This window comes from Cygnus atratus, chromosome 11 (assembly GCF_013377495.2).
Source record: "Cygnus atratus isolate AKBS03 ecotype Queensland, Australia chromosome 11, CAtr_DNAZoo_HiC_assembly, whole genome shotgun sequence".
Classification (NCBI taxonomy): domain Eukaryota; kingdom Metazoa; phylum Chordata; class Aves; order Anseriformes; family Anatidae; genus Cygnus; species Cygnus atratus.
The window spans coordinates 8,306,445-8,329,101 of NC_066372.1; the positions used below are offsets into that span (position 1 = coordinate 8,306,445).

Below are 22,657 nucleotides of genomic sequence, written 5' to 3' on the forward strand. Positions count from 1 at the left end.
TGTTCCCAGACCCCGTGGGGACCCGCTCAGCCATGCTCCTGCTGGCGCAGCCTGGCTCGGCTCAGCAGCCCCCTGCTCGACAAAGCGCTGTGGAGGAGCTGTGCTCCCCGATTCCCCCAAAGCTCGCAGCAAGATGGCAAGCGCAGCTTGTACTCCTGCAAGCACTGCTGGTGACGTGAACTGACTACACATGCGTGCGAAGGTTTGCAGGATCTGACCCTGCCAGCAGCGTGTTGCAGTGCAGCACTGAACAATGGAGAACTTTCAAATTCTTTTCTGAGCAGCGTTACTGTTCCCATTTTTATTTTTTTTATTTTTTTGGGGGGGGAAACAACACTGTCTGTCCTTCACATTAAAATGATATAATAGATAAAAATAATCTTGCTCATACTGCTATTATTAACTCAGCTTTTTGCAACGGGGGAATGTTTAGAAATTACACTCTCATGTCACCACATAGTCATCTTTGTTTAAAAGTTCATTCAGTTTGAATAATGAAAATAAAAAAAACAGTTTTCCACTTGGATTTTAGATATTTCTTCAGCAGATTCTCATGCAAATGCAATCCTGGAAAGTTTGTTTTGCAGACACTGCACGAGGCTGCTTCAAACTAGAAGGTATAATGTTGACAGTAAAATCACCATATGTTTATGTTAATTTTAAATTTTGTAATTTATTTTCAAACACAAAGCTTATGTTTTAGACCTAGAACTGCTTATCTTCTGCCAAGCATTCAGCAATACAGTGGTGAATTTGTTTGCTATTAGGGAGAAACAACTGTCCAAGCGATGTACTTTACGCAAAATGCGGGTGACTCAAGATGATTTTCCCATGAATGCACTTGAATTTCACATTTGTTCAACAAGTAAGAGCTGTCTTAGCTGAGAATCTTTCAAATGGTTAGTCTAAAATGGTTAACTGCATTTTTACACAATACTTGGAACGGAAGAAAAGCTGCAATTCTTCTGCAAACTGACAAACTTTACAGGATAATTACAGGACAGTATTTTACTAATTTTTGGCTCCTCCGGTGTATTGGTATGACTCCACGGCTTCTGTAACCTAAAACTTTTGAAGGTAGTCTTTGTGACAGCTAATTAAATGTGTGCACGTACAGGATCACATTTTAGGACAGAATACCACACAGCATTTAATAAAGATTAACAGCCTGAATTCCTGATACTGTGAACAGCAGACTGGAAGCCACACACGTTTTAGTCAAATTTCAAGCTAGGGAGCCTCTCCCACAACTGTAAAATCATTCTGCTGTATTCCTTTCATGGTGAGGCAGATTGAAAAAATATCTCATTCACAGTAAAATGTATTATCTACATATTTTGTAGCCTAATTGCTACTCTGTTACATTTCGTGGAGACCTACCCCTCTGATGAGATAACTGATTATCCATTTGGCCTGAACTCTGAGCAAAGTCCTATGGAAAAAAAAAAAAAGCATCAGGTTTTCAGATCTTGCATCTGAGGAAATAAAACAACTTTTTAAGTATTCACAGTCACCCGAAAATACTAATACATTATGAAATCTGTAAGTTAACAAACTGTCTTATTTGCTACACATCATAACAGATAACTGCTAATAATTAAATTCTATAATATACAGTGGACTTCATAACTTTTTTTTTTAATGATACTTTAATACACATCACAGAAAAACAGCTTTTTAGTATCTTCTTTGGAAATAATTATTTATCATGAGCTTTTAATTTAAGACAATTGATATAGCTATATTTCTTTAAAACAAATAGTGTTTTAGACTTGCACTACAGAGTCCAAACACACACTTAAAAAATTGTTGAATGATCCCAGTTTGATCAGCTGTGCTTCCCGGTGACCCAGGAGCCCGAGATCCTGATTCACTTACTTCACAATAAGTGAAGTTCCTCCAAGGACGTGATTAACTCCAGGCAATACTGCGCCCGCTGCTCCTACTGGGCAAGAGGCTGCGTCCTCCAGAGTCGGCAAGGACACCGACTTCGCTCTGAACCAAGCAGGATTATGCAGCTCAGCTGCCCCAGTGTGGAGAGAGCTTTGAGGAGCGGATCTTTAGTTTAAGCTCTCCCTGAGCAGAGGTGGTTTATTTGACAGGAGATACAATTTAGCAAATCATAGATACTCCTAAATATGTATTTTTAAAAATTATTTCAGCCCATCTAGAAACAGAAGTAACAAAGAAAGGATGATGCAACCTTTTGCAGGAGGATGGAAATAGATGTTGGCCAGGAGGCTTAACGTGGATAGCTGTAAAATCCAGCAATCATTTTCCTTTGATTTACGCTGCACACATTTAACACACTGTATTTAAGTGTTATATTCGTACACATGACCAAACTTTTACGTAAACGGGACTTCTTTTTGCATTCCCTGGCACAGGAAGAATCTCATTTTCTAGTCACAGGGAAACATTTTACAGACTTTACCAAAACTTCCACTGAAGCAAACGAGAGATTTGCTTGACGAACTGCAGCAGGTTGAAATAAAAGTGCAGGGGCAAGGCTCTTCTGTGTGTAGGGGGATTTGAGCATTCCTTGGTTCCTTTCAGAATCGTTGTGTGTGTGTGTGTTTTCAACATTTGGGATGAGATTTTAAAATGAGTAAAATATTGAAGTATCAGCAAAGCCAGCAAAAACTTGACAGTGTAGAGCCCACGAGGATCTTCTGTATTTTAAGGCAACTCTTCTAAAAGCCTGAAGGAATAGCATGGGGACTTGGCATCTGAGATATAAATACTTCTCTTATTATAAATCAAATTAATAACGCTGACCCTTGCAAATATACTTACATTTTGCTGCAGCTACTGAGGATTTAAATGCCACTATTAGACTAAAGGAATCAAGGTAAATAACCTTAATTATTTGATGGGGGACACTATTCCCTACTTTTTTTTTTTTTTTTTAATTGGAACACAAATCAAGCTTGCTACATTTACTGATAATGCTCATTTTTTGCTACCGCACCTTCTAGAGTGAAATCTGTAGTTTCTGTATTAAAATGTTTCAATATAAAAGAGTCAAAGATGAATTATAGCTTTGTATTTAAACAGAAGTTCATTACAATATGGCAAATTCTTTTAATGCTAAGTTACGAAGTTTTTGTTGTCATTTTTAATTTGATATGCAATTATTTTAGTATTGAAAGAATAAAAAGTAGTCCCACTCAGAAGCTTGATAAGTCAGTTATAACTTAGTTAAGCTAAGACTTTTAGTAAATATTTAGTTCTTACGCCCTCTCTCCGAAATCTGTGTTGCCTACCCTTTGACTAGCTGTAAAGCATTAGGAACGAGTTGGAGTAACGTTTCCGTATCAACAACAGTAACTCTCAGGTGACTGATAGAGAGTCCTAAAAGCGTATTATTCTGTAATAGCAAAGTGTTTATGAAAACAGCATTTATTCATTTGAAGATAGATGGTAAAACGTATGGAAAGCATGAGGCACATGTGAAAGCTGATAAATAAAGCACAGCATATAAATTTACACAAAGAGAACAAACCCGCTGTAAATCCTTATTCAAAACAGTATTTGTAATGACCTCAGTGGCTTACTGTCAAAAATAAAGATTGCAAGATTAGACCGGTAACATATGTTCTGTGTACTTTCTTCATAAAATATATACACTTCTGTTCAGTTCTCCCTGTAAATCTGATGTAAACAGTATACAACTGTACATTTATATATAAACAGATTAACATACAGATTTCAGATATGCTGTATGTGCAGCCGTTTAAAAAAATAAGTATTTTAAAAGAATTGTCTGGTAACAGTATGATCTACACCAAATCTTCCTTTCACATCCAGTAACTTTAATGACAACAGGATGCTGCAGGTGATAGTGAGAACCCGAACTACTCGGTAACCTTTCAGTGTTTTAAGATGTCTCAAGTACAGGCATCATCTGTGGTTCGAAAAGAGCTGCACAGAATCTTAAAGTACTTCAATGCTGTTTACTTGTTTTACCTAAGGCAAGCGATTTTCATATACACAGCAAAGGTGAGAAAAACGGCTGCAGTCTTCCTGCATGCACTGCTCTTACTGACATAGCTACCTGAATGAACGTGGCAAGTAACACACAGCTCATCTCCTGCTCCAGGATGATCTTGTTCTGGGAGTTATTGTAACAAGCAGCTATTAGTGAAGGGAAGAGCACTTTGATTAAACGAGGATCACTGAAATACTGGAAAGGCAACTGGCACAGCTTCTGCAGCACTGTGGGGTGACGGCCAGATTGTACAATGATCTGAAAACACAAACGTAACAAAATTAGAACACGCAGCCTATCTGGTCTTCTCTTCCTGTTAATCATCAAGAGTGTTGAAGTCATGCTAAAAATATGAGCATGGCTGAGAAGAAAACATTTTAGTAAATACTAAAAATAAATCTTAGAACATTTAGTCCAACTAACTTCTGTTTTAGTGTGCAAGCAGGGGAACACAAAGAAAATAAGGCTGTGAAACTGCTTTTGCCTTTATCACCAAAAAAGACAATAAAAAGGAGAACTGGATTACTCTGAGCATTACAGTACTTTTGTTTAAGACAAAGAATTAAAGCAAAGGCACTGTTCTAAGTTTAGGACTACAAAAAACCCACCCACAACAACAAAGACAGAAACAACTGCTGCCATTTAAACACAGTAAGCATATCTTTATTGGAAAAAAAAAAAAATCAAGAGCGAGATCACCAGGACCATAAAACCTGATGAAGCTTGCTCATCCTTTACTGGAGTGCTCTCTGGCAATCACAGAGGACTCTGTTTCATTGTAGATGTCTGCTACACATTCTCAGGCACAGAAAAGAAAAGGTGATTGTAAGCTGCACAGCAATGAGTTTCAGTAGAGACTCCAAAAGATCCTCCCATCTGTATTTCTTATCTCAGTTTCTATCAGTGCCATTGACTCTAAAAGGAGAATTGTTTAGATAAATGGGACTGTTGTCATGAAGCAGGCTAAGTTTACAACTGCGTACATCTGGAAAAATAAGGCAATGCTATACTGGTCTCTTACAAAGGAACCTTTCCAATTTACTTGATATTCTTATAAAGTCTTTGTGATAAACTAAAAAAAATTCAAAATCGGATCTGTTCCAAGCAACCTCGATTAGACAATTATAATATGAAAGAGCTGTTTGACCCAAAGTTGGCTTTTCAGCATCGGAGGAAGCTCCTATAGGGCTGAACACTGTAAAACTTAGGGTCATGACTGTAAATTGTACTTGGAAAAACACAATTTTACAGGTACACACCCAGACAAGACTGCATTGAAATTAAAACCAGAAGGACAGAAAGAAGCAGTTGAGACCACAGGAACATAAATTACAGGGATTTACAAGTTTTCAAAGCACTTTTAACAATACCTTAAGAACACACTCTGAGTTGATAATGCAGTTCAGTTTAAAAACAAGATCAACAAAGTAATAGTTTGCATTTTTTCAGTTCACCAGCCTAAAAGGCACTGAAAAACTTTCAAAATACTGGCAGAATTGTCTTAATGCCCTTAAAGCCAGGAGGAATTTTTAAGAGACAAACAAATACGTGACAATTAAGTATACAGTGCTCTTTTGAGGAAAATATCTAGCCCACCACGAAAGCATTTGGATGATGCTGAACTTAGCTGTTGGCTACCATGCTTTGTGCTTACTGCTGGAATTGTAAATTAATCACGGTGGGTATGATCTAATTCTAGGTTTTTCTATGGCAAATCCTACAATCCGAAAAGTGCTTAGAATCAGTTGTAACCATACTAACATAAAACTACAATTGGTATTTGTACAGGACAGAGTGAGAGAACTCCACTTCTTTTTAATGGCCACTGGACCTGAGGAACAGACCCAGGAAAAGCAGTTTTGAGGACTTTTCATTTTTCATTTCACACTTCACTTCCCTTACCTGTTCTCGAAATGCCATGGATAATTAGCGAACTCTTCTAAAATGAACAGTGCAGACACCCAAACAGCGCTCACAGAATTACTATTTCACTATCTTTTTTTTTCAACTTTTTTACTAAGATGTTATCAACATTAAAGATAGGGAAGTTATACACAAGAGCTGCTAATTATTTTAATCTGGTATTTATCACACATGGAATCAATTAAATGAGTTCAGTTCATTGTACTAATGCAGCTACACTAAACCTGATACACTGCATTTTGTAGCCTGAAAAAAATCATGAAATAACTCACCCTTCACTGGAAAAAATTCCCAAGCAAATAAACCTCTAAGAGCATATTCCTCGTTTCACTGTCAAGTGGCAGAGAAAGTGAAGTCCAGCACTCGACTGAGCAGATGAACATTAAAGAAAACAAATGAAAACCTTGTCTATGACTTTTTTATGATGGAAAAAGTCTTTTTTTTTTTTTTTAAACAGTCACTTCCATCTCTTTGCTGGACGATTCTAGGGAGTTTTGCAGACCTGGAATACTCTTCTCATAAAATGCTCTCATATGAGATAAAAACCCCTTACTGAAAGGCAGCGCAGGAATTTCTGTCACATACTAGAATGCTAGAATTAGCTTTTCTTGTTGCTCTCTCTCCAGCCTGAAAGTCAGATATGCCTGTCAAACGTAACAAGATCTTAATTAAATCACTGCATTTCTGTACAGCCAAGCACTTAAGCACCTGCTTAACTCCACATATGTGCCTAGGTCCCATTAATATTTGCTTGTGGTCTTTTTCTGAATTGAGACCTCTATCGAATTAGTAAAAGCTAATCTATTGTTATTCAGAGCAGTTCATTCATATTGCTGTTTTCTGTATTTTACTTAAAATGTTGCCTAGTATTAATTTCAAGATATTCATATCACCTCATTAGTTTTGCCCGTGCTTTGCTTAAAGAAATTGCAGACGATGAACTTGCTTAGCCTAGGTTGGTTTTGACCCAACACAGTAAACATTGGAAAAACCCTGTGAAGACAGAAGCTACATGCAGGTAAGACAAACTACAACTATGTTTGTGAAATACTATTTCATGACGAATTAATAAAGTTTTTCTTCCTGCTACCTGCCAAACTGAAGACCATCTCCGGTATGTTTCGGCAGCAGAGCCCAGCAGACGACGAGGAGATGTGAGTAACACACAGCACACGAGCGAGCACTGGCCAGTGGCACACTCTGCTCTCCACATAGAAGCACGTCCAAAACGAGAAGCTAGAGCATCTCAGGTCCCTTACTGTGCCAGACTCAGGCAGCCTCTCCACTGTGTAAGATGACAGTTAGGAACGGCTGTACACAATGCATGCCACTCTGATGCTTGATTTTGTTTACTTTCAAGCTTCGCTAAGAGCCATGTTTAGGAATAGTGTTCTACTTGCTGGTCTCTTTCTGAATTTCCAGCTTCCAGCCCGCGTGCTGTGTCTACAGAGCCACGCTAGCTGACTGTCCAGCACAATGACTAATGTGATGACCTGGGGGAACTTTTTACTGAGCAACACCTCTCAGGGTTGCCTATCTGTTATCTTCTGTCACTCCCACTGGTTACAGCCTCCCGCAGGCCCCACTAATGTGCTTCATATCCAATAGCCAGAGGGGCAGGCACTCACCTCTTCTCTACCCCACCCGGCAAGCCCTGCTCCCATGTGCCTCTCGAGTGCAATAACCATCCCCATCCACTGAAGCTTACCACTTAGGAAAGAATGATTCCTGTCGTCTCAAGGTGGAATCCATTTTTTTCTAAAGTTTATTTGGGCCAATATTCACTATATAGTATATTGCTTACACATTGCTGAAATTCTTCTAGCTGTGAAAGTCTGAAGCAGTATAAAAGTCAGTCTTTCAAAACAGGCTACAATGACAAAAGCCAGCAATATGCCACACAGCACTTGAGCAATAAAAAAAGGACAATCAATCAAAAAAATTAAAAGCTCCTTGTAGTATTAGAACAGTAATAAAGTTGTGAGGGGAACTCATCATTTTGCTGGGAGATAAGGCTTCCCCTGCCGCTGAAGCAGGGTTTCTGGCTACACAGTTGAGGTGACTGCTAGAAGGCTTTTCCGTCCTGGATCCTGCAATTCTTCTTTGTATGCCCACTGGGACAGCTCCAGCATCTTTCCTTTCCCTTTTCTTTTCCCTTCCCTTCCCGGCACCTTGCAAAGCAGATCTTCACAGGACTAAAGACCCTTGATAGGGAACTAATAAACCACAAGGACCTAAATAATGTAGGTTCAATTTCCTCCGAATAGCTTAGGCAATGTACAGCTCTTTCCTTTCTCTGAGAAGCTCCGGAGACCCAAAACGAGCTTTCTGTGGATCCTGGAGCAATGAGAATCTGGAAGCTGCGACTCCCTTCCTTGCTCGCAAGGGCAGGAAGATAACCGCTCGCATACGCAGAGGCAGCCTTTGCATGAGAACTACCAAGAGAAAGACATTTTGGTGAACACCTCATAATTCTTCTTACATACTGTATGCGATATATAAAACATCTGTCTTGGATCCAATCTTTCCCTATATTCCTTTTATCATGAAAAAAATACTTACATGCCTATGCATAAACTTTTGCCAAAGCTACATAGTAAAATATTCATAGCTAACAGGATCCTGCTTTTTTGATTGATACACATCAGCAGCTACATGTCATAATAAATCAGAAGTCAAATCTTACGAAGTCAATGGCTAATTTTACAACAAAATTAAAACAAGAAACCTCTAGTCTTTGGAACAACACTAGGGTAGCTGAGTTTATAAACATCCTAAAAGTAATAATCAGAATTTTCACTGAGAAATCTAACGTGTCAGTCAGAAAGTTGAGGAATGGGTGCATGTAAAATATTGAAAAAATATTACCCAAATTGAGGTGAACTGGTGATTCATATATTCTTTAAGAACTCTAATATCCTGATTTGACTCATAAGTGAAGATGCCTGTGGCTCGGTTTTCAAGAACTAGTTTAATCAAAATGTTTTTTGAAGATTTACATTTTTTTAACCCATGAGGAAGTATTGCTGCTGACAATCCAAATGTCTTTTTCCAAGTTGTAACTGCATACTTTCTACACGACAAGCATTTGAAAAAAGAGAAACTAACTGAATTTAAAATTTGCCAGCAACTCTTCAGAGATTTAGAGAAGATTAAGATCATAGATTGTTTTTAAATGCTTCTATGCGCACACATTAAATATTGTCAGATATTTTGCTACAAGGAACAACAACAGAAAAAAAAAGGTTCAGTCTTACAAAATGATCTTTTTCACTCCTTCTGTAACACTCAAGGCCAGTCCAGGATTACTAGAGAGTAGAAGTGGTGATTTTCAGATCAATATTTAGTTTAGTTCTACTGATGGATTTAGGTTTTCTTGTTTCACTTGGACATTTGCAGCTCTGGAAAAGCACCGTTCATGTCACTTATTTCTGTCCATACACACCATAAAAACACAGGAATTATCTTTCAAAAAGCGTAATTAATTTTCTGGTCAGGAGGAACAGAAAGCCTGCAGCAAGCTTTTTGTCTATGCAACGGCGAAACAAAGAACCAAGAAGCAAGTTATTCAGTTGATTCAGAAAGCCAGGTTCTCAAGGAAGTAAACTGTGCTAGAGCAGACAAACATCATACTGTGAAATAATTATTATTTACTGAGGACTGTCTATACCTCTGAAAAGCTGCAAGACATCATCAATTGTACTGGCGAGCAGCATGTCTAAAATTTGTAAGAGTTTTTGCCATTTATTACTTCCTCAAAGGTTGCTGGCATTTTTCAGTAATTTGACCAAGTATTAGAAGTTGTAGCTCTCGCATCAAATGTAAAGTGAGATGAAATTATCACAGCAACGTGTAATTGGAAACAGGAGAACTTGCTTGAATCTTAAAGTATAAAATTTCCTGAAGTGACGCCTTCCTCAGCTCTTGCAGAGAAAACACTCCTAATGAAGAACTGTAGTCCATAGTCTCTTAGTAACAAATAACAGCCATTGTCACTGCAAGCTGATTACACTTTCTAGAAATATTTCCTTCTCTCTTTTTTTTTTTTTTTTTTAATGAAGCAAAGCATTAAAATGTCCACTTAGACTGTGGTCTTCTGCTGTAACCTATTTCAGGTTCAGACGCAATATTCTCCAAACAATGCGGACTACAAAGCTAACGGTTCTCTAAGGGGCACCCCCTGGCACTTACACGATCTTGCATGACCTACAGTTCCCAACTTGGACATGGCCATTGTAAACATTTGGCTCTTAAAATTGTACTGTTGGTATGGGAACTATTAACGTTTCTTTCCTATTTATAATTTCTATCAAAGTCAGTTCTAATTGGCACAAACAACTAATAGCTTTATTGAACAAGAGCTGAAATCTTGTGCATCGACTCTGTAACTACAGAGAATACATCAAACGGTTAAACGCTTTTGTTTGATGTCAGGTTATTTATAACTTTGTAAAAGAAATAAGTCTTTATATTAGTAGTCCAGAGTTTCTCTTCAAAGTTAGATCTGCATTATTTCTTTGCTTCTATATAAACAGATCCCATACTGCTAGTATTTAATCAGCAGAATATGTCACCACTTAGGCTCTTCTTCTGTTTTAAGGTCAAGCTCTTTTCTTTCCATTTTGCAAACTCCGCTATTGGCAAGGCTCTGAGCAAAAAATGTTCTAAACTCCTTCTAACATTTATCAGGAATCAGAGCACCATTTCTATGCAAAAGCACTGTTCCAAAATGCTACATTCAAATTTAAAAATAAGAATTTGGTCTATTTGAAATATTTCAGTGTTTATTTTCTTAACAGCACATACAAGCTTTCCGAGAGAAGTTGGGCAGATAACAGAGTTCAGAAATAGCATTTGTCTTCCTATAAACCACATTATGAGTGGTGTCCTTTCAGAGCTAGCTCTATGGTTTAAGAGCACAGTGCTTTGTGGTGCTCTGGGCATGCATAAGAAGAGAAAAAAATATCTGAGCAGTTTTTGTAGAATCATCCAAAGCTCTTTGAACATGCAGATAGAATAACAGCAAACACAAGTACAGTGATATGTTTAAAAATGTAAAAATGTCTATCAACAGTGACACTAGCGAGAAACCTAGATAAAGACGTTCTTGGTGTGAAACTCTTGAAAAAATGTCACTCAAAATGATAACCAACAAGGTATCTTAGTTAAAAGAACAAAGATTATAGAGATTAAATTCATCAATAAATAAATTTAAAATATCAGCTTGACTAAAAGGTGAGAAGAGAAGAGAATGGAAATGATTCCAATACGCACTGAGGCTACCTGTGAATTCAGCACATGCCCAGGCTACAGGATAAACTGGTAACCTAACAGCCAAACCAGGAAGAATAGTAAGGAAAAGCTTTACTTTAAAAATGATGGAATTTTAGCATTTAACATAATGACAAGAAAATAAACATTTAAACACGTGAGGTTGTTCTCATGCTTAATGTCATGCACATACTTAAATATCTTGTTAAATTCAAGGGTAACATTACTTTCTAGAAAAAGTTAAGCTTCATAGCTTCCAAAATAATGGAATGGTGGATTTATATGTTTACGTGTTGGAATATGTATTTATTTTTATCCGAGAAGAATATTATTATACATCAAATGTATTGTGAAATACATGTATAAGCTTAAAAAAAACCCACCAAAATCTACCACGTCTCAGTTCCTTAAGTATGGTTCTGAACACTGAAATGATCAGAATTGGACCTGTCAGCCCTGCATTATTTTTCAAGAATCATCTTCACATTTAGATAAGATCTTCAACTTTGAGGATGCACCACTTGGAACTTTAAGCTGCTGTTCTAGGCATGACCCTCTACTCATTTAGAGGTGAAACTCCACTGATGAAAACGAAGAATTCTTGATTTGAAGCCTAGAGAGGGAACAGGACCTCAGTCAAAAGAAGTTCATACTGACTATCGGAAGAGGTTTCTGCCATGATCCCTGAAAACAGATCTAGCTGGATCAAAATCCCCAGAAGGTGTGAGTAAATAAACTATTACAGTCTAAAACACAGAAAATATTTTGTCTCTCTCAGAGCATTCTCTCTTTTCAAAACCAACCAAAAACCTACTTGCAAATAAGCTACACAGTCTTAGAATTTTTATTACTAGAACACTTTGCTTTCTGGCTTCGACAATAAATGTAAAGGCTTTGTGAAAGTATCTGATTGTCAACTAAAAAGACTGAAACACATGAAGCCACTTGACATTACAGAGCTGGCTTGAGAAAAAGCTTCAGAGAGCAAGAAAATGTACTTTTCTGCCATGAAAAATATGCAAGATTTTCCATAGTATTAACTTTTGCAAGACTTAATCCATTTTAGTTTTTTTCTTTATATTTCAATATCACTTCAATCAAGTGATACTCATTTATTTGAGCTAAACATGATGAAATAGGTTTGGGAGACTTCTTTGGGTCTCTTGCATGTTCCCACCCATACTGCAGCATCCAAGTACTTGGAACAACTGCCAATTGCTGGAGCCCAAAGCTGTGAACAGAGAGCAGGCTGATGTCCTCTCCGTGTGGGGCCAGCAATGTTCAGGACAGTCACTGTGGTTCTGCAGAGACTTGGAAAACTTTAAGTTTATGGGAGAAGAACAGGGAGTTCCTTCACACATGAGGCAAAACAGACAATAGCTCACAAGACCTGATTAAAGATTTGCAGACTTTAGACTTTGTGTTAAGTTTTGGTGTGAAATTTAATACTCATGGAAAAGAGAGACTGGCACGCTCGATTAGAAAGAGGCAGAGGAAAGACAGGCATCGTGCAAGCTTGTGCAGGCATCTCCACCAATGCATCTCCACTGGCCAATGTCAAAATATTCCAGGTCTAGGTCTTTACTGAGAAGAAAGTGCTTATGCCAAACATTTTTTTTTTTTTTTTTTTAAAGTGGAGATTAAAAGCCGAGACCACCAAACTCTCTCCTCCTGATCTGAGATTACGACATAGCCCTCCGGAGGCTGCGATATTAGCCGCTCTCCAGCCCTCTCTTCTTCTCAAGGCTTTACTTATGGACGATGTATCAAGGTTGCTGGAAGTACTGCTTTTGATGACATTGGGAGCCAAGTTTATTCTTTGGTGTTTATAATTTAAGAACAATACAATAAGATAAATCCAAATGCATTCATTTCTCATACTAACTCCTACGTGCTCCCGCTCCCTATTCTACAGGAATCAGCCAGCCGTCCCAAACTGAAACTAAATACAGCTGATTTCATTTTAAGTCTTTGCTCACATTATAATTCCTTCCCTGCACCCTCTAAAAAACAAATAAAATAAAGAAAAAAGAAACGAGACACATTTTGGAACGTTAGAAATACAATGGAAACATGAAGCGTGAAATATGCAGTCCACCATGCTCACATCGTATTTTATTTGCTTTGTCATTGATTGCTCTTTAAATGTTGTTGCTCATCAGGAAGCTCAAATAACAACAAAGGTGTCCGGCAAACCACCCCAGAGGCATTCCCAATTTTCACTGCTCGGCCGGCGAGGAATGCCAGCTTTTCTAAAGCCATGGGTTCACTGAGGTGAATTTATGCAATCTGACTATGTAAGACTGACAGAGAAAAAGCATATGCTACAACGCTGTTTTCATTTACTCCATTTTAAGATGGTGAGTTTAATCCTCTGGGGTCTGAAGTGCTCCTAAATGGTAGTCAAGACTACAATTTCACATGACTCACTCGCTGAAATCAGCTATTCCAGAAAACTTATCTTTTTTTTTTTAAATTAAAACTTATAAAGTTTTAAAAGTATTTTTGGGAAAGACTTAACTAAACCAACAACCTCAGTATGAAATCCATACTCCTAGAAATACCCCCTCTGAAAAAAAATTTATCAAAATCAGAACTAAGTAATTTCAGACACTGTTTGCTAACATATACAGCTATTAAGCACTCAGTAACTACCAATTCCTGCACCTTTACTCTCGTGTTCTGTTTTTTAAAACCTCCACCTATCAGATCAAAATTATTCCAGTCCCAGCCTAGCCCCAAAAGCAACAAAAATAATGGAAGTTTAATGATGGTCTCCAGTAAACAACCTACATGCAATCTTTACATCATATTTTTATAACCATTCTTCTAAGTTTCCCTGTTATTCCAGTTTCCAAGTTCCCCGATTGTTACTTTTTAAAGCTCTTTTCTTTCTTTATGCTAACACTAGATGAAGCTGGCCATTTACTGAAACTCAGCACAGTCAACTGCACAGAATAATTTCCATAAAGAAGACAGCTTTTAATCTGAAGTCTTTTCATGATTGTCCCTTACAACTAGCAGTACTTGTAACCACAGTTAGGGCACACAATATACATATGTACGTGATACATTAATCAACTTCAACTTCATACGCACACTACTTAATGAAAGTATTCTGTTATTTTATGTCAGAAATAATATTTGTCACAAGAAAAATGCTAAAAAGTAGGAAAACATAAGCCAGTAATTTAAATAAAAAAAGAGGAAAGAATCTATGTATGGAGCCTTTCTTGGGGATCTTCTACCATATATTTTTGTGACGAAAACAAGCAATAAATTTCACGAACCTTTCAGAACTGTGCCTTCCATACAACTTTATTTCTTTGAACATTACATTTTTATTTGTTATGCTACTTTGTGACGTTCTATATTTTTAAGACAGGAGAAATTCCTCTCCCCAAATATTCTGAAATCTTACTGTTCCTTGTTCCTTTGAGTGGAGCAAGATGGCACACCTGAAACATGCTTTGCAACACATTTTCTACATCTATATAGCATGGATAAATTTCTCGTGAGTGAATGACTATCAAATTTAACTCCGTCTGCTGCTATTTTCAATTTATGGATTATTTGATATTAACATCTAAATTATTTCTAAGCTTACAATGAAAATAATGTACTGTTCATATGGACACAACTGCCTAGGGATAAAAGGTTTGGAGTAACAGAGAAACAAGTTAGTTAAACTACTGCAACTGCAAGACAAACTTCCCGGAACAAAATCCCTTCTTCAAAGACATATGGTTTGCATATCCCTTTTCTTCCAGCGACACCAATTACTCTAGTTAAAGTTCCTAACTGTATCTACAACAAACCCTACCTTTTGTAACAAAAAATTAAAAAGCTGCATATGCATCTCCCTAGCTCTCACAGAGGTTAGGTTTTGCAATGTAGTACCGCTATGTTTCAGCTCAACAACTTAGAAGTATAAAGTCCTGTGTCCTACAAATCCCAGACGTTAGTGAGATTCTGCTGGAGCACTCTCAAAACAGCATGTTATGTGTACCAAACAGTGACAAAAGAAAAAGCTCTATTTATTTAAATCAATTGCACAAACGAACAATGCAACTTCTTTTGGAGCCTGTCAGACAAAGTCCTGAGCCGGAGGATCTGGTGTCTGATGACTTTTCAAATGCAAAATATTCAGTAAGTGCGATGAATATGGAAAGATTCTTATTCCCAGTACAGCAATGTGAAAGAAGCCAAATCATCTGTCATTCATGTTAATTTAATTACAGGACCACATTCAATTATCCAATATAATATGCAAATGAAGTGAGTTGACAGCACATGCTAATTACAGTCATTGTAATAATTAAATCCAAGAAAGGGAATAAAAATGTAATGAAATAGAAGGATATTTTTAATTAACAAGAACATTTTAATTAGCAACTGCAGTCCTCTAGTTCGATTGGTTTATTAAAAGATGGGACATTATTTTTATTACTGTTTTGTTTTACATCTCTACCCTCAGTATCATGGGAACCATTTCGTAAGTTAATAGATTAAATCGTGGCCAAAAAAGGGTGACCACCAGTTCCTGGATCATACTTCATGCAAAGCAGACGCCTAATAAAGCCGAGCCCCGCTCGGGCATGATTACAGAAGGCCGTCTCGTGGAAGGCGGGCTGTCTAACTCTATAGTAAACAGAAGTTCACGTGCCGATACAAAACAGACAGCACAGTTTAGGCTTGACTAATGATGTTGAACCATTTAAAATATTAAAGAAACTCTTTGCTTTTTGAATTTTTCAGTTTCATAACTGATTTATTTCCTCAGTGACAGCAGCTGCCCTGACAAGGCTTTATGAATGTTAGAACAAAGAAAAAAAAAAAAAGGAAAGGAATATTACCAATATATTACATGTGGGCAGAGTCAGCAAAATCATAGTCTTTCTAGAATAAACAGAGCAAGCACTATCAAAACACTTGGGAATGCATTCCTTCACTGTCCATTGTCCTCATCGCTCCTTGACAGAATCATGTGGGCCCGGACCAAAAGCTAACTGTGATAAAACCACGAACTGGGACCCAGCCACGGACACTGCACACATGTGCAGGACCAACTACGAGACCCTGCCCTTCCACGGGGCTCCTGCAAGCTGCACTGAAATACCAGGCTGGAAGACAGGAGACAGAAAGGAACTTCCCTTTTGCGTTTGCCACTCGACTAACTGTAAAGAGTTTTACAGATAGCAGAATAAAACCAGACAAACCTGAATTACATTCAGTGAGTGGTATATGATGCTCTTGGAAGATTTTGCTCTATGAATGTGAAATATTTAGGAAATTGCCCTTCTATTATTTTGACTGCATAGGGGCAATATTTCACTTAGCTTAAATCACAGTACTACTTCAGAAGGTCAATGTCGAGGTTGACAGACTGTAAAATTTCTTTTTTTAGAAATCTCTCTCTTCTCCGAACTGCAAGTTTTTGAATAATTAATGCTATTTTTTCTTTATTCCAGTATGCCGTTTGAGATATTTTATCTGTTCATGTTGTTGGACAAAGTCACACTGAAAGCTCTAAATAACTCCGTTCTTTTTTTGGTAGCCGAAAGGAATGAAAAGTTACACAGCTTTGTAATAAGGAATACAAATGCAGAGAAGAAAAGACCTATTTAAACTACAAACGATTCAAAACAAAAATGGATTTGACTGTAAGAATAATGCGAGTCTGCTGCAAAATACATCAGTTATTGACTCTTTATAAAGTCTGTTCAAATAGTAAATAAAAAGAGCTACCAGGCTCTACGAAAGTTTGGTTTCATAGCTCAAGTCTGGCATATCTATTTTTACGATGCAGTTCTTTCCAGGAGTTCAAGCCTGCTACGTGAAAGCTTTCACTGTGAGACCAATTTTTTATTTTTAGTAGCACTCTGCAGATGATCCACAGTGAAAGAAAAAATTGGAAGCTCGAAACGTAATAAAAAATTAAACCATAAGGGAATGAGTAGAAAGCACTTTGCCTTTTACAAAAGGCATCATATCTTTATTGGAAGTCACAACACTAACAGCACCTGAAAATAATGACCATATGCAAGTCTCCCTGCCTGCCTAGTAGTAAAAGTAAAAATATTATTTTATAAGCTTCCCTACGTTTTATGAGTATCTGTGTGAGCAGGACTCTGGCCTTTTGAAACTTTAGCAATGCTGTCAGGAACACCACAATCCACTAGGAATACAGCTGTGGACTTTAATACGCACAGGTGTACATACAAAGAGTCTATGGTGGGCTGAACACTCCCTCATTACTGTTCATTTTGTTAATTCTCATTGAGCATTGTAATGGAGAAAACTTTCGTGAACAAAAATGCTGCTTTCTCAGTTAAAACCCAGGGAATAGGAATATTAAACACGAATATGAGAAATTAAGTAAGAAGTATGGCGTGACATCTCTGGAGATAGTACCACCAAAGCAAACCACCATAAAGGACTGCTTTTAGCATATGAAAAGTACTAACATACTGCGGTCGTTTTAACAAAGACCTAAACTTGTCTTGCAGAGCTGCCAAAACTGCCTTTTAATCTTGAAAATTAACTCAGTTTGGGGGTAGATTAGTGACGGCACATGACCTCAACCACAAGTGCACATGCTGAAGACTCCAAGACATTGTAAAATTACCAGCTGGGAAGGATGCCCACAAACAAACACACGATGCACATACTTAGTCTCTTGCCTGCCGGCCTGCAGCCACCATAGCTCGCTGCTGCTGTGGCACCGTGCCGGCTCCTGACAGTCGGACCTCTGCCCCAGGGCATGAGTGCTGAACAGTGACAAGCTACAGTGTGCTCTAACAGACATTGCTGGTAGGAAATCCCTCTTCTGTGCTATTCCTGGCACATTTATAGTTGCAAGTCCTCTCTGCAATGAATCACATCTGTTTATACTTGTGTGCCAGAAAAGAAAATTTGAAACTGCAGAGAAAAAAAAACATTGTATGCTGGCACCTCGGGATGCCAGCACGACTACTTGTGCAGCAGTGGGGATGAAAAAATTGCAGCAGTATCACACGGATTTTCAAAATGATCATGCTAAAAAGTACTGCCCACAGGCAGTCCCTGTTCCTGAGAGGCTCTAGACCGTGGTTTGTACTTTGGAGGCCCGACAGTCTGTGTGCTGGGGAACAGTGCCAGCCAGCCTCTAAACCCTGAATGGGATTTGGCTCCACAGGGTAGGAAGGCTGCAGGATCCTCCTTCAGGTTGTGGCCAAAACCACAGAAACATTACTATATAATTATATTATATAATTATGGAATATTTTTGACAGCGTTGTCAGCTTTCAGATATTAGAATGTTCCAATTATAGTCAACAACTGTAAGAACGTTAACTGGACAGCTTTTCTCTAACCTTTGCTGACAAGTTGAACCACATCTTTGTTTTGCTCTTCAGCTGAACTGAGGGGACCAAGCTGCTCATCCTGACACCAGCCCCACAAACACAGAAAAAATGGGAACCAACTGCTAAAAGTTTGGAGAGAGAACAAACCAAATAACTTCACAAAATAAAATACTCAACTGAATCACACCAAAGATGTAGGTGCTATAATGCAGTTTCCACACATCCAGAGTCAGGCTCACATACTCAAAAACAAAGAGCAAGTGCCAACCTCTGCCCTGTCCATCTCCCTGAAACGCTGCATGTAAGCTGAGGAAATTGGACGACTTTTAAGATTAAAGTGTGTGAAATAGTTTTCAAGTTTTGCAACTGGGTTATTTAATAAGCTGTTTTCATCAGTATGAGAAGTCACAGAGTCCATTAACAAAAGTGGACATCAGGGAAGCTAGGTGGGGATATTCACTGTCTGTTTGGCAGTGTTTGCTTTACTAGTAGAAAGACACAATGAAAAGAAGGTTTAAATGTAAATGAGCTCTCTGGGTACCCAAGCAAATGGCTATGTTGGCATCCGAGGACATGCTTTCATGGCAGACTAGTTGGTTGTCTTTAAAAGGTTGTACTTGGATACCACAGCTGTCCAGTCACGCTGCCATGAACTTAATTTGGAATTAAAAATATCAGTTGCTGATCTCTGCTTATCTTGGCACAGAGAAGCTAGTTATGATCAATGCAAGGTCAGCATTGTTGTCTGCACAGAACACAGAATTTGCTTACAGCCACATAAAATTAAAGATTTTTTTTTGCTAAGATGTAACTTCAGCTTCTGTTTTGCAAATGCATATACTAGTGTTCATTGGAATCCCAAGCGCTGCAAAAGCAGTGTTGAGGGGATTTGTTTTTTTTTGAGTGATCCATGACTAAATGTGCATGTGATAACTTCTGATCCCATTTTCCATTTGCCTTACCTGATTATCTGTGTTGTTTACAGTAAAATAGCCCACACAAATAATGACTTCATGTAGCAATCTTTCACAGGTATGCTGAGAACAGTACCACAGCAAAGAGCTGGTAATATGGCGGAATGCAAGGGACAGTCCTTCGGCACCCACAATAGACTGAAAAAAAAAAGCCAAGAAACAGAAATTTCAATCTAGCAGTACGTTACAGGAATTATGTGAATCACATATGCATCAATGGCACACATTTTGGCACATAGTACCAACGGTGTTCTTTGTTGCAAGAAGTTTTTTTGGAGGAGGACAGAAACAACTCTCTTATTTCATTCAGTTACACCTGGACTGTAACATTAAAAGCCACAAAAATAAGAATAAATTCAAATTTTAGAGGGATACAGGAAAATTGGATTCTGCTTAGTTGACATGCAGCATAGCATTTAGTCGACCATTTCATTTGACTTACATGTTCCAGGAAAAGTTAATGCTAATAATATTTCCTAGTAAGAAGCAAAAGAAAACAAATCATCTCCATTTTTGCAGAAGAGCAAAATGCATTTTGCATTAATAATTTGTGCTCTGAATGGAATACAAAGATTAATATGAAATAATGACTTTGCAAACATTTTAAAAACATCCAAATGGAGAGAACATTGAGCTACAAAGCTTTTTGGGATACTTTTTAAAAGTAGGCAAATTGCTGTAACGTGGAGATTCAGAATTAGATTTTATCTGCACAGCCTACAGCCTCTATTTAATAAACATGTCAAACAGATAGAACGACACAAGGTCAAAGGGGAAGACTAAAGCACAAGGAATGAGCAAGACAGTCTACTAACTCTAATGAAACAGCAATGCAGGCCTGGGAGAAAATTTCTTTCATTTGAGAGTTTTCTTGATTTTGTACCTTGGAGTCTGTGTTAAGTCCATTTACATAAATCCCAATCTGTAGTATAGTTTAGCTTTAGCATACTGAAAGTCTATCCAGGAAAAGCAGAATCCTTGAGAACTAAAACAGGCTCAGCTGTGATTATTCTCCATCTTGCATCTCAAGCATTTTGCTAAGTTAGTATATTTTCAAAATGTAAAGCACAATATAGTGACCATTTACCACTGTCATGTAAATGCCATTCATAAGGCCACCCTTCTTTAATTAGGGCTGTCCACTCATGCTCTGACCTAGCACTCTGGGTTTAACCTTCCCTGATAACAGCAGGTCAAAGGGCACCCGAGTTTGTGTATAGAAGTTAAACTAATTTTTCAAGGAAACTATGCTTCCTTTTTAGCCAGAATTAATATCAGCTCAGGATCCTGTGTTGTTTCTCACTACCATCTTTCAATTGTTTAGACTGTCAAATTAAATGAAATATATACTCATGAGCCATCTGTGCTAATACAAACTTGAGAATACCACAGGCTCTTCTGTTAATAAAAAGAAAAAAACAACCCCAGCCTATTCTATAGTCCTACTACTATGTGATAAAAGTATTCCTTGGAGATAAGGATATGACCACACAAAAAATACAGTTTTTCTCTCTGCTGTCTGCTGCAGCCCACAAAGTCAGGATGGACAGTAATTGGCCTCAGGTGTAGGTTGAGCTTTTAGCACTACAGAAACAAACTCTGTTACTGCAGGGAAATGGATGGCTGCTGAGACTACATGAGCGCATCCGTCCCTCACAAACAGGATTATGCCCACCCTTCCTTAAGACAGCTTGGCAGATAGACACTTCCCGGGGTGGAGATCTGTATCAATGCACTGAATGAAATCCACTCACACCAGTTAGCTCTGTCACACTTTACACAATAACTACTACCTTACCAGTTTCTACATAGAACTAATGCCGACTAGAGGATGCGGGATTTAATGCTGTTGGGTTGTTACACATGCTCAGCTATAGTGGCAGAGGAATAAATACAGGCAGCATCAGTGGAAGCTGACGTTTAAAAATTAGTCGTGGTTTCTGGAAACAGCAGTAGGTTGTGGTGTGATTCTGTACAGCCCCACTACCAGCCTACGCACCGTAACTGCCCTGATTTGACCTGCACTCTCTGGTGCAGGACCATCTGGAACACCTACAGCAGCAAACAAACTTCAGTCCAAAACCAAGAGCTCCTGGGCGTGCTGTAAAAGAGAACTACTCTGATTTACAGAAAGAAATAGGAGTTAATGGTGTGTGTAAGAGTTGTTTTACATGAAACTCCAAAAAAATAGACAGTCTCTGTGCTCAAAAAAAAAAAAAAAAACAACAAAAAACCAACATCCTGACTAGACCCGACGCCACAACTGCATCTACACAGATGCGTATTGGTATATGTAAACTGCTTGTTGCTGTAATGAGAGATGCTAGACGTACTAAAAATCAAAGTGGAGAAACACAAACTGAAAGAAACATATACTTTATATGAAATTCTTCACTCATGCAAAGCTCTCACTGATTTTAACACATTTCAGATGGAGTCTGTGGTGCAATTTATAAACTAACAACACATTAAAAATGGAACAGAAATCTGGTCTGATGAATAGTACGAGATTGATGTTGCTAAATGTGTTCTGCAAAGCAACACTTTGTCAGGTGTTTTATATTAACAAAACAAAAGCTTTGCCAATTCATCAAATACAGTATTGACAAATTATCAGTATGGCAAAATGATTCATTTACCATAGTAACATCTAACAGATAAGAAAAGACTTACTAAAATGTGATCTTTTTGATTTGTATGAATAAAAAAATTGAAGAGATACATATCCTTTTTATCAAAGTTTTACTTTGATGAAAAGTTTAGATATCAAGAGATTTTCAGCTTCAGAAGTAAAATCTTAATAATCTCAATGCAAGCAGCCACTCAGTACAGAAAAATGTGAATTATAGTTATAATATAAGCAAGTCCTTTCTCATCAGAAAAATTTTTGCTTTTGAGAAATATTTGTTGTTGTTTTTACTTTTTGGATCTTATGAAATATAAAAAAGTACTGTGCTGAAAGTAAGGATTTTTGGACACAAGAAGATTCAGCATTTCATGTATTTGAGTTTTCACTTTTTGGTTGAATTCATTAGCCACAGTCAAAAGGTAGAAATAACAATTAGCAACTTTGCGCAGGAGAAACATAAACAACTAATTCATAAACATTCCTTATGTAACTAAGACCCAGAAGACCAAACTAAGTCAAAATA

General features: G+C 37.7%; 1 protein-coding gene across 7 annotated transcripts in view; it reads right to left on the reverse strand.

Moving 5' to 3' along the window:
- SCAPER (S-phase cyclin A associated protein in the ER) overlaps positions 1–22,657 on the reverse strand; it is a 230,997-nt gene that overhangs the window by 1,051 nt on the left and 207,289 nt on the right. For all 7 annotated transcript variants that reach the window (XM_035553931.2, XM_035553934.2, XM_035553933.2 and 4 more), the window contains 3 exons: positions 19,494–19,643; positions 4,058–4,249; positions 1,381–1,432 (listed from right to left, as the gene is read on the reverse strand). In XM_035553931.2, coding sequence (XP_035409824.1) covers positions 1,381–1,432; positions 4,058–4,249; positions 19,494–19,643 — 394 coding nt within the window. The remainder of the gene's footprint in view (positions 1–1,380; positions 1,433–4,057; positions 4,250–19,493; positions 19,644–22,657) is intronic.